The following is a 12,200-nucleotide window of genomic DNA, read 5'->3' as shown; positions in this document are numbered from 1 at the left end:
CTCATGAGCCATATCAGGTCCTGATAATTATTTAGTAACAACTTAGATGGTGAGAGAGAAAGACATACCTTTATATGTCATTGAACTTAAAGGTAAGTGATACAACAGATGGAAGTGTGACTATTACAAAGCAATATTAACAAGTACAGCTCTCTCTAGCTTTTTTGTTAATACCGAAAATGTCAAATTGTCATCTTTTAATTAGCTTGAAATGTTTGGGCATGTACTCTGGTTTCATGTCAGGAAGAGAGTTTGAGAGTGGGTTGTTTAATATTGTCCTGAACTCGTACGTACAAACTGCTCATACAGGCATTCGTAAAATGTGCATGTGACTCCACTGCTGTGAAAATGACTAACGTCTAAGCGACAGCGTGCTGAGACAGCATCGCCATTTAAATCCGATTCAGAATTATGGAAGAGACCACTCAGCCCCAATCTACCAGCTGTGTGATGGTGCTATCCGATTAACACCACTCCCTGATCTTTCTGCCATAACCTGTAGATGATTCCTCTACAGTATGTAACCAATTTGATGATGACCTTCCGAAAGGAGGTATTGAATCTGCTTTCATTGCCAGTTCAGTCGTGCATCCCAGATCATAATGCCTTGTGCACGTGAACTATTTCCCCTAGTGCCTCTGACTTATCTGTTAAACATGGTTAAAGCTGCCTCATGTATTTGTGATTCTTCTGCTGGAAGCAGAGTCTATTTATTTAGTTTAATGAATAAATATTTAACCTCCTTCACTCAGTGGCAAAACAACCGCAGCCCCTTTGATCCCCCAGCATCACTGACCTGGCTATCAAGTCCTCTGCACACACTACAGAGTTTTCTCCGCATCTGACCCTGTGCTGTACCTCTCCTGGAAGTGTTTGATGGGACAGTGTGGAGGAATCTTTAAAGCTCTCGCTGCTGTTTTAAATGGAAAGTATGTTGCATTTATCCCCATTCTCTACAGCTCTTGGGCAGCATCGCTCTTAGGCAGATAATAGGTTGGCACAACATTGTGGGCCAAAGGGCCTGTACTGTACTGTGCTTTACTGTTCTATGTTCTGCCCTAGGAGTGTTTAATGGGACAGGTAGAGGAAGCTCTACTTTAAGTTTAAAAGAGTAGAGGGAGCTTTACTCTGTATCTAACCCCATGCTGTACCTGTCCTGGGAGCATTTGGGGACAGTGTAGAGGAGGCATTCCTCTATCCAGTGCATAGTGACATCAGTGTGATAAATAGATGATGTGATTCTGCATAGCCAAGCTGTGTTTGTTTGTCATGTGGGAATTGTTTGAACTGTTTGGATGTGTTGAGTGATGACTTACTGATGGAGGCTTCCTCTGGCCCAGTTCCTCACGGTGGTGAGTAAGGACACCAGTATCGTGGCCTCGTTCCAGGAGCAACATGCCAAAGCCATACAGCTACTCCAAGTCTTCAGTTTCTTCCCCGACACACTCCCTCCCTCCAGAAAGCCATTTGATCGGAAGACTACAGACCGGCAATCATCGAGACTGCAAGCATCGACCATGGTGAGTTTGCAGTTTCCCTTCACGTTATTGTGTGTTTCGGACCAGTCAGTGTGTCGAGGCAAGTGGTTCAGTGAGCTCCATCCAATAGAATTCGAGGCATTGCATTGTGATCGCACATTGAGGCCATTCAGCCTGTTCTGTCTGTGCTGGCCTATTGAAACATGCAATGCACCCAGTGTCACTCAGCGTAACTCTGCACATTCTTCCTTTTTCTAGAGGTGAGACAATTCTCTTTGGAGAAGCTGAATTGAACCTGGCTCCACCACAGCCTGGCATTCCCAATCCTAACCTCTTGATCCCCATTACTACTTTTGTCTACTAGCTGAAAGCCATGCCCCTCTGCTTTGACTCTCTAAGTTGAACATCCCTAGCCCCTCAATTTATCCACACAATCGAAGTTCCTGAGCACAATAATCTAGTTGAGGCTGAATCTGAGTTTATCCAGGTTTGAAATTACTTGCTTCCTATTGTAGGTATTTTCATTGCGTCACACAGGATGGAAATACCCTTCAGTCCAACCAGTCCATGTTGGCCATAATCCCAAACTAAACTAGTCCCACTAGCCTGCACTTGGCCCCTATCCCTGCAAACATTTCTTATTCATGTATAATCTAAACTGTACCTGTATCCATCACTTCCCCTGGCAGTTCATTCCACACACAAACCACTCTGTATTAAAAGAGGAAGCTGACCCTCATGTCTTCCTTAAGTCTCTCTCCTCTCACCTTCAAAAATCTGCCCCGGTCATGAACTCCCCTGACCTAGGGAAAGGAATCCTGTCATTCGCTTTATCTGTACTCGTCTATAATGTTACCTCTCAACCTGCTACGTTCCAGAGCGGGGGAAGAAGTGCCAGTCTATTCAGTCAATCTGTCCGACTGGCTTAGGACATTGAGCAGAACTTAGACCAGGCAGCCCCTCAAGCCCACTCATTCTGAAAAGAAAACAAGTGGACCCTCCTTCTCCAAATGCAAACGTTTCCACATTGTCCTCCTCACTACCCTGTTCCGGCTTTTACCCAAAACATTAACTCTGTTTCTGTCTGCACAGACCAGAGTTTCTCCAGCACTTTGTTCTTATTTTGTTTGGATTTTATTTTTGGTTCATTAGGAATGTGAAGGGTAAATTGAGTGACGGTACAGGTCAAATCATGTGTTGGAACGGGTTCCCCAGGTGTCAAGGCCCCGTCCTTGCCCAGAGATGCCATTTTTACACCCCCATTCTGGTTCCTGCATCTAACTGCTTGGCCCATGCCTTTCCCTTTCCATGCCAGCCAATCACCATGTTTCAGACAGACGAACAGCGGGCCGCCTTACTGGCAAAGTACGAACCAGACAAGCTCTATCAGACGGACCGAAACTTCAACGCTGCTCAACAACTGGATGTTTCCCTGCTGGAAGGAGACCTGGTCGGGGTGATTAAGCAGCAAGATCCCATGGGCAGTCAAAATCGCTGGCTGGTGGACAATGGGGGTAAGGGCAGCTCACTGTCGCTTGCTCTCTGGAGCGCTCTTTCTCTCAATCCCCATCCCACCACACTCCGAAAGCACCAATCCTGGTGCTGAAATGCTGCACAAGTAGTTTGACTTGAAGGCCTCCAGAAAACAAGTGTGAGCCAGAGGTTTCCTGGTTTCCACTCCGTCCCCCAATTCCATCACCTCACTATCAAGCAGCATGTTGTCAGTTGTCTGAATCCCACACTTGGAAGTTCCAACCCTACTTCTCCATCTCCTTATCCCTGTCCTTTTAAGACATTCCTTAGAACCTACCCAACCAAATACCATCTCGTGTGGAAAGTGCAGCTTCGTGAGCAGTGATGGAGTAGTGACCAGATCATCTCCTTTTGGAGGATGAAGTAGTATCTTTAGGGAGAGTTCTCCTGCTCACCTTCAGATTCCTGTTGCACTTCCATATCCCCCTGAAAGAAAGGATTAAGCTTTGATTTAAGCACCCCTCGTTGCTGGCCCTCCAACAGCATGATGCTTCGTTGGCACTGACCCTCGGACTGACAATGCGGCACTCTGATGCTGAGGGATCGCTGCACTTGGACCCACTTCTTCGGGCAGTGCAGCGCTCTGAGAATGCCAGATATTCTAGAATATCAGCTTGGAGTTTGTGTTCCTGTCTATGAACTGGGATGTGCCATTGAGTGCCCACTGGGACCAGCTTTAGTGGGGAATCAGTTGGAGACTGGGGAGGGGATGGGAAGGAAAGCGGGGAGTCAGCATTTGGCGGGGGGGGGGGGGATGGTGGGGTGGGGTGGGTGTTTGAAGCTGGGTAAGAGACGTGAACCTGTTTGGGCTTATCAGGTTATAAAATCAGTCGTGTGTTAATGCTGTGTGCCCTCCCTTCCCGCAGTGATGAAGGGTTTTGTGTACAGTTCCTTTCTGAAGCCATACAATCCACGACGGAGTCATTCTGACATCTCGGTAGGGAGTCACTCCTCCAATGAATCTGGTTATGGTGGGTCATCTCCGGTCATCTCACGGCAGAACAGCACCTCGGCCGCGGTAGTGAACCCCTCGAGTAGCATGGCCTTGTGTTCCTCCCAATCGCATGTTGCACCAGAGACTGTGGACGCCCCTCCCCCGAAGGCAGTGTCACAGCGGCGGAATGTACCAGAACCTTCACTGCCACATGTGGCCGCGTCCCCTCCCTTGCCAAACCCGGCTGACACCCCCTCCTTGTTGTCGTCCTCGTCACTCTCGTCGCCGACACGCCCAGCCCCTCAGGTGCATCGGTCCAACACCTATGACCCACCAGCCAGCTCCCATCAGTCACCCGCGCCTCACCGGCCACGTGCCAAGGATTCCTACCTGACTGTGCAGCCAAAACGGTTCAACCAGATGGAATACTCCCTGCCGCGGAAATCCCGGGACTGTAAGCGAGAGCTGCGCAGGACCTCATCGCAGGAGGGGTATTTGGAAGCCAACGACTATGATCCTGGGCAGCAGGTAAGACCAGTCGGTGCCCCGGCACCTCACCCTGTTCATCCCGGTTTGCACTGGCGCTCGGTAGCAGCCGTGTGCGTTTACAAGATGCACAGCAAGAGCTCGGGAAGGGTCCTCAGAGAGCATCTTCCAAACCCACGAACATTTAGAATAGAAGCCCCTCTGTGTGTAGAGATGAGCCATTGGGCCCAATGAGTCCACACCGATGCTCCAAAGAGAATCTTCCCCCATCCCCGTAACCCCACATTTTCCCATACCTAATCTCCTCATCCCTGAACACTATGGGCAATTTAGCACAGCCTGCATGTCTCTGGACTGTGGGAGGAAACTGGAGGAAACCCACAGACGTGGGGAGAATGTGCAAACTCCACAGAGATGGTCACCCAAGGGTGGAATTGAACCCAGGTCCCTGGTGGTGTGACGCTGCAGTGCTAACCACTGAGCCACCGTGCCGCCCACCTAGAAGGACAATGGCAGCAGATACAAGGGAACACCACCATTTGTACGTTCCTCTCTGAGCCACTCACCACCCTGACTTGGAAATATATCTCTGTTCCTTCATTGTCACTGGGTCAAAATCCTGGAATTCCCTCCCTAATGGCATTGTGGGTCCAGCTACAGCACATGGACTGCAGCAGTTCAAGAAGACAGCTCACCGCCACCTTCTCAAGGGGCAACAAGGGACGGACAATAAATGCTGGCCCAGTCCTTGAGACCCATGTTCTAAGCTCTTAAAAGTTGCTGTGGAAATGCAACTCTGCCTTTTGACAATGTAGCACTCCCTCAGGAATGCTATGAAGTCCATCCTGAACTTTCAGATTCAAGGTCCTGCAAGTGTTGACTCTGAGCCAAGTTTAATGATACTAGTTGGAACACAGTAGCCAGCATTGTTGGTGTTGGGGCTGAATGAGGCTTTTCCTTTCTGTACAGCAGGATGGCAGCAAAGCCTAAAATTGTTCACAGATCTGATATATCATGTTCTTGCTCTCTCCCTTTCTGTAGGTTTACTATGCGATCTACGATTTCAGAGCTCGATGTGCTAATGAACTCTCCATTGTTAACAACCAGCGAGTACGAATCCTCCGGTTCCAGGATATGAATGGAAACCGGGAATGGTGGCTGGCAGAAGCTAATGGAAAACGGGGATATGTCCCCGCCACTTACATCAGAAAAACCGAATACACGTGAAGAAAACAGACAAAATGGGGAGCGGGAAAAACCTGGAAAAGACTACAAGTACATCCCTCATGTATTTAAAGACAATTGAGCACAAGAGCAACGAATGTCTCTCCCTCCAAACTCCAGACAGAGGAGGAAGCTTTTCGATTGGTTTTGGTGTCTTATTCCTCCAAAGATGTTTCTCAGAGTTTTGGTTTAAACTGACCAAATGGAATAATTGCTGGAACTAATCCAGGTCAAACCTACTTGGCGTTATACAAAAATGACCTCAATTGACCAAATACCAGTGATAAAATATAAAATATATATGACTTTTTATATTATATGTGTATTATATATATATATAGAAATATATAGATATACAATTGCAGAACAATTCTTTTTAAGAACAAACAGTATTTTATACCAGCTGATCCTGTCTCTTCTCCCTGCCACCACTGGTTCCATTGCCATTTCCAAGGCATCATTTCCCATCATGCATTTGCCTGAAACCATAGCAACCTACGTTTTATTCGGGACAAAGGCAGCATTTATTAAAAACTGCCGAGAGAGTTGTGTCCAGTCAGTGAGAGAGCTTTCACGTGACCTCAGGTGATTACTTCCGGTGGGAGCAGCCTTTCGAGGCAGGCCGCAGTTGATCCGCACATCTCCAGCTATTCTGAAATGTGACAATGCAGCATTTTTCAGTCGAGCATGTCCTCAAGACCGTGCAACGGGTATTTTACGTGACACACAGTGAGCAGAAGCTTGTAACGCAGCCAGCTGGAATATTATTTCTGGAAGTTGACTTTTGTGAAGCCTTGGTGGTAAATTTGTTCATTTAAATAAATTCTGTTGTTCTGACAGGGATGAGAAGACTGTAGGTGGTATGTCTGGTTCATGATGTGGATGGAGTAAAACTAAATGGGGTGCCTGATGGGTTTGAGTGAGGGAGAGGTGGTGCCCAGGTGCTTTCGCAAACCAAATGCCTGAGTAATGGGTTGTCAGCAGCAAAAGGCATCACACTGCAGAAAAGTAGGAGGTGAAGCGCCATAATCTGTGTTGAATGGCAGAATAGGTATAAGGGGCTGAATAAACTCTCTTCAAAACAGCAATAGACAGGTAATACGAGGGGAAACATCCTGCCTTAAGCCTGAAATGGCAGAGGATGTGGCTGTGTGTCAAGAATGCACCTTGTTTCGGTTTTCGGGGGGGGGGGGTGGGAACAGGCTATCGAGTTGGATGATCAGCTGTGATCACGTTGAATGGAGCAGCAGTCTAGGTAGGGCCAACTGGCCTACTTCTGCGCCTGTCTTTTGCCTCTATGGGTGCGTGTCTGTACCTTTTTTTGCTTTCTGTCCAGTCCCAGAGCTGATGCAGTCCTTAACATATCCAGCATGGTGTTTACTGGATATTCTAACAAACCCCGAGAGGCAGCTCACCCTCGCGACAGCAGCATCCATTTGCGACCCACGCTCCTTTCCCTCTCTCCTCCTCCTCCCACCCCCACAGGCAGTAACTACGGAGTTTTCGGCTGGGTTTTCCTGGCTCTCGGCCACATACAGTATCAGTATCCCTAAAGGCAGCCAGCTGTTGATGCCCCTCGACCTCCTATTGTGGACGTAGGAGACCCCCAGCACAATTCAGTGATGGTAACCGCGAAAGCCACAACAGACCTAGCGAACCACCCTGTATCACCTTTTGAAACAGTTGTGTTTGTGATAACAGTAAATCTTGGGTTTCTGCAGACTTCAGTGTTTCCGATTGGCAGGAAGTTTACAGATTAATATTTCCCATTCACCAGTTCGAACAGCCCTCTGCCATCAATAGGTGCAGTCTGTCCTGCACAGTCTCATCACTACAAGAAGGTATCTACCCAAACTTGAATTCAACAGATTATATTCTTTGTCCAATATTGTGTGAGAGAAGGATTTCGGAAATTGAAGTAGATTTTGTGGGTAAGGACCATTATAATTTCGTTAACAGGTTAATGACATTAACGTCTTGTGACACTCAGGTACCTTTTTATTCTCTCCAGGCTGAGCTCAGGTTTAAATAGGTTCCTTATTAGCATGTTCTTCCATTTTTTTTTTGGATCCTAAACTCTGCATTTTCACGGAGCTGAACATTGAGAAACACAGGGTGAAAATGATGAGTAAAAACAAAGTCGAATGAGCTTCCAGAAGTGGTGGATGTAGGTACAGTTACAATGTTTAAAAGACATTGGGATAAGCATGTGATTAAGAAATATTTGGAACGATATGAGCCAAACATAGGCAGGTACGACTAGTTTAGTTTGGGATTTTGGTCAGCATGGAGTGGTTCAATTGAACCAATTGGCTCTGTTTCCATGCTCTATAACTCAAAGCTTGTGATTATGTTGAGTTTTACTAGTCACAGGGTGGCCAGACATTTGTCCCCTGGCAGTGTATGAACCCAGACCACTATCAATGCATGACCTCTGTCGGTTTGCAAACCCCATTCGGTGCCACCTCCCACACTATACCCAACCTTTTCCTGGATGGTGTCAAGCTTCTTCAGTGTTTCTGAAGCTCCACTCATATATCCCCCTTCCCCCACCACCTTCCCCATATTATTCCATCATGCTCCTGACTTACTGATGCAGAAGACAGAAGTGGTCAAATGGCCCATTCCGATGTCTAACTTGTATGTTTGTCTCAAATGTATATTGTTTTCCACCCCAATAAAAGAGGTGAGAAAGGGTGTTGTGGTATGCTGGTATAAAATCCATAAAATCAGGCTGTTTGCCCCATAGGGTCCATACTCACCCTTCATAGGGCATCCAACCCATCTCTGAAAACCAGCCTTTCCCACGGTTAGCCGGCACATCCCTGGACACTACAGGCCAATTTAACATGGCCAATCCACCTTAACTGCACATCTTTGGGCTGTGGGAGGAAATGGGAGCACCCGAATGAAACCCGCACAGACACAAGGAGAATGTGCGAACTCCAAATAGAAAGTTGCCCGAAGGTGCAATTGAACCCAGTCCCTGGTGCTCTGAGCCTGAACTGGCTTGGTGGTTAGCACTGGAGCATTGGTATTATCCCTACTTCTGGCCCAGGAGGTTGGGTTTCAAGTTATCCTGTTCCAGAGGTGTGTAAAAACATTGAGCAGGTTGGTTAGAAAATATTTTTGTTCCAAAATTAAGGTTGAGATTTTTGTTTTGATTGTAACATGACAAAGCAGTTCCCTTTATTAAGTACCAACAACGTGGTGTTATACAGTACAGAGCTTGTCATAAGCCAAAATTTCTCCAGTGTTTCCTCCGAAATTTAAGTTTGGTCCTGAACTATAAGTAGATACCAGAAGAAAAAAAACTTGTTTTTTTTTGTGATTTAAAAACTTGGTTGGTTTGAAGGAGAGAGAGTTGGAAAGGCTTAGGAAGGGAATTCTAGCACTTGTGAAGCGGAAGCCAGTGTGGTTCAGAGAGAACGGGTGCAGTGATGTGAATCTCTCACTGGACTTGCACTTGGAATTTCAGTCTTATGCTCAAGAGTTCAAGCTATTAGGCGTGATACCCAACCCAACCAGTTTTAACTCTGTACGTGGTAAAGGGCCCAGATAGAATTCTAGCCAGACTGAGCTTGCCACATGTCACGATTTACCGGCACTTTAATCAAAGTTGTGTTCATTATTGAAAATAAAGGAAGTTTTGGGAGTCTGTCGTCAAGTTCTGGGTGCCTCAGAGCACTGAGTGCCACAGCATCGCCACCCATGAATTAACAATGTAGCAGAACTCCTGGTCAGTTTTCACTGCTACTCCTCCCTGCTGTCATATCCATGAGATAGTCAAAGGGCCTTGACTCCTGTTGCTGTTAGCCCAGCATCCTTTACCATATTATAGAAGTGTCCTTGCTTCTGGAGCAGCTCAAAGGGACTGTCAAATTCGATTATTCTTCCAGCATCCAAAACCATCACCCTGCCACAAAACAAAGTGAAGAGGTGTTTATTGTCATTTGCTGGCACAGATCTTGACTATTACTGGGAACAGTGACATCTTGTGTTCATCAGTACAATAGCAAGAATGTCACGTTTCAAACTTGCAACACTTTACATTATAAAACAGAAGAGGAGCAGGCAATATGTTTAAGCAATAAAATCAAAACACTGCAAATGCTGGAAAGCTGAAACTAGTGCAACGCTGGAGAAACTCAGTAGGTCTGGCAACACCTATGGAAAGAAAAACTGAATTAATGCTTCCAGTCTGGTTATGAATCCACGTCAGAATGTGTTTCTCAACTTTGTTCCTTTTACAATTTATTCTGAAGCTGATAGTTTCTCGTTGGCTGAAGTATTGCCAATCAGAGTCAGCTTGCAGACCAATTAGCAAACCCCCGTTCTGCAGTACAAGTGGTTATAATCGTGATTGTTTGAAATTTAACATTCCTGTGTTTTGTCCTAATGCGTATAAGCTGAAAACATGCTGTCAACAACTCTCTTTTCAGTAGTTTATGTTTATTGTCATGAATCTTCTTTCCTCTGGAGCGTCAGAGGCTGCCGGGTGACGATATAGAGGTTTAAAAGGGACCTAAGGGGAAACATTTTCACGCAGAGGTGGTGTGTGCATGGAATGAAGCTGCAACCACCTCTGGTGGCATACACATACCACCCTCTGTATGTGAAAAAGTTGCCCCTTCGGCTTAGACTCCCCCACCCCAGGGGAAAGACCTTGTCTATTCACCCTATCCATGCCCCTCATGATCTTATAAACCTCTGTAAGGTCACCCCTCAGTTTCCCACATCTAGGGGAAATAGTCCCAGTCTGTTCAGCCTCTCCCTGGAGCTCAAACCCTCAACCCTGGCAATATCCTTGAAAGGGTTTTGAAAAGATTTACGAGTTTCCCAACATTCTTCCTATAGCAGGGAGACCAGAATTGCACACAGTATTCCACTAGCGGCCTAAACAATGTCCTGTACAGCCGCAACATGACCTTCCACCTCCTATACTCAATGCACTGACGCATAAAGGCAAACATAACGTGCCACTTTTGCTGTCCTGTCTACCTGAGACTCTATGCACCACTATTCACCCACAGTATCTACTCAACCAAGGTGAGATGGACAGTGACTGACACTAAACTAAGCATCAGAGCCAAGTCCAATTTTTGATGTCTTTCAAATCTCCACCACTAAGGGCCACTGCTTAACATCTCTTACAGATCCAAGGATGCTGGAAGACCCTAACCCTGAATTTCTCCACTCTCTGGGGGTGGGGGCAGTGTATGAGAGTTTCAAAGACACAACAGAATTTACCTCTGCAACTAAATGTAAGAATAATTTTTTTCCTACAGCAGATAATCTGCTGGTTATCAGGTTACTTGGTGTGTGGGTAAATTGGCTGCCATGTTTCTTACATTTCCTTTATTCATTCACACTATGAGGGTGTCACTGGCCAGGCAGCATTCATTGCACATCCCTAATTGCCAGTTAAGAGTCAACCACATTGCTGTGGATCTGGAGGCACATGTAGGCCAGACCAGGTAAGGACGGCAGTTTCCTTCCTTAAAGGACATTAGTGAACCAGATGGGTTTTTCCCCAACAATCGATTCATGGTCATCATTAAACTCATAGTTCCGGATACTTATTGAATTCCAATTCTACCGTCTGCTGCGGCAGGATTCGAACCCGGGTCCCCAAACATTATCCGAGTCTGTGGATTAACGGTCCAGCGATAATACCGCTAGGCCACTGCCTCCCAATTTGCATCACATTTGCAAGTGATTACATTCTAAAGAGGTGCATCATTGCTGTGAGATGTGGCAAGATTCTGAGGTGTGCTGGAGAAATGCCCATTGTTTACCTGGTACAGTCCATGATGGTATGTAGCCGATGTGCAATGATCAGCACAGTGCAGTCTGTAAACTCATTTTGGATGGTGGTCTGGATCAGATCGTCCGTTTCAAGATCGATGGCTGCTGTAGCCTCATCCAGAACGAGAATCTTGGATTTCCTCAGGAGGGCTCTGGCAAGACACAGGAGCTGTCGCTGGCCGACACTGTGGGCAGGATGCAGAATCAGATCAGCAACAGACTGCAAGACCAGGGGAGGTTCATAGATACTTGTAAAAATAGATCACTGGGCCAAGCATGTTCATTTTTTAATTCTTCCATGGGGTATGGGTATTGCTTACTGATCCCTAATGGCCATTGAACTCACTGACTCGTAACTGCCCTCTGAAACAGCCAATCACTTCCTGTGAGTCTGGAGTCACGTGTAGCTCAAACCAGGTATGGACAGCAGGTTCCCCCAGGCACCAGATGGGTTTCTACAGTAATTGCTAGTTGTCTTGTTCACTAAGCACCAAATAAAGTTTTCTTTTTCTCCCAAATTCCACACACAGTTCAAATTTCATCAGCTATCATGGTGAGATTTGAACACACATCCCTAGGTTTCTGCATTAGGAACTCATTGATAGTGACACCACCATCTCCCCATGTAGCCTGTAGGCAGCTGTATGATGAGAGATCAAACACGCAGAGTTCCACTTGCCAGCACACTCTCTTTTTCTTCCTCTGCCTCTCCCTCTCTGAATCTCTCCATCTCTTTC

General features: G+C 46.4%; 2 protein-coding genes across 6 annotated transcripts in view; one reads left to right on the top strand and one right to left on the bottom strand.

Annotated features, from left to right (window-relative positions):
* The window catches only part of dnmbp (dynamin binding protein), a 102,660-nt gene extending 93,093 nt beyond the window's left edge, over nucleotides 1-9,567 (top strand). For all 5 annotated transcript variants that reach the window (XM_048550758.2, XM_059653011.1, XM_048550760.2 and 2 more), the window contains exons 14-17: nucleotides 1,341-1,520; nucleotides 2,794-2,992; nucleotides 3,878-4,473; nucleotides 5,473-9,567. In XM_048550758.2, coding sequence (XP_048406715.1) covers nucleotides 1,341-1,520; nucleotides 2,794-2,992; nucleotides 3,878-4,473; nucleotides 5,473-5,658 — 1,161 coding nt within the window. In that variant the 3' untranslated portion in view covers nucleotides 5,659-9,567. The remainder of the gene's footprint in view (nucleotides 1-1,340; nucleotides 1,521-2,793; nucleotides 2,993-3,877; nucleotides 4,474-5,472) is intronic.
* The window catches only part of abcc2 (ATP-binding cassette, sub-family C (CFTR/MRP), member 2), a 63,517-nt gene continuing 60,563 nt past the window's right edge, over nucleotides 9,247-12,200 (bottom strand). The window contains exons 31-32 of the mRNA XM_059653010.1: nucleotides 11,454-11,648; nucleotides 9,247-9,571 (exon numbers count right to left, since the gene is read on the bottom strand). Of these exons, the coding sequence (XP_059508993.1) occupies nucleotides 9,442-9,571; nucleotides 11,454-11,648 (325 nt within the window). The 3' untranslated portion in view covers nucleotides 9,247-9,441. The remainder of the gene's footprint in view (nucleotides 9,572-11,453; nucleotides 11,649-12,200) is intronic.

This window comes from Stegostoma tigrinum, chromosome 20, assembly GCF_030684315.1.
Source record: "Stegostoma tigrinum isolate sSteTig4 chromosome 20, sSteTig4.hap1, whole genome shotgun sequence".
NCBI lineage: Eukaryota > Metazoa > Chordata > Chondrichthyes > Orectolobiformes > Stegostomatidae > Stegostoma > Stegostoma tigrinum.
This window is presented reverse-complemented; position numbering and strand designations above follow the sequence as displayed.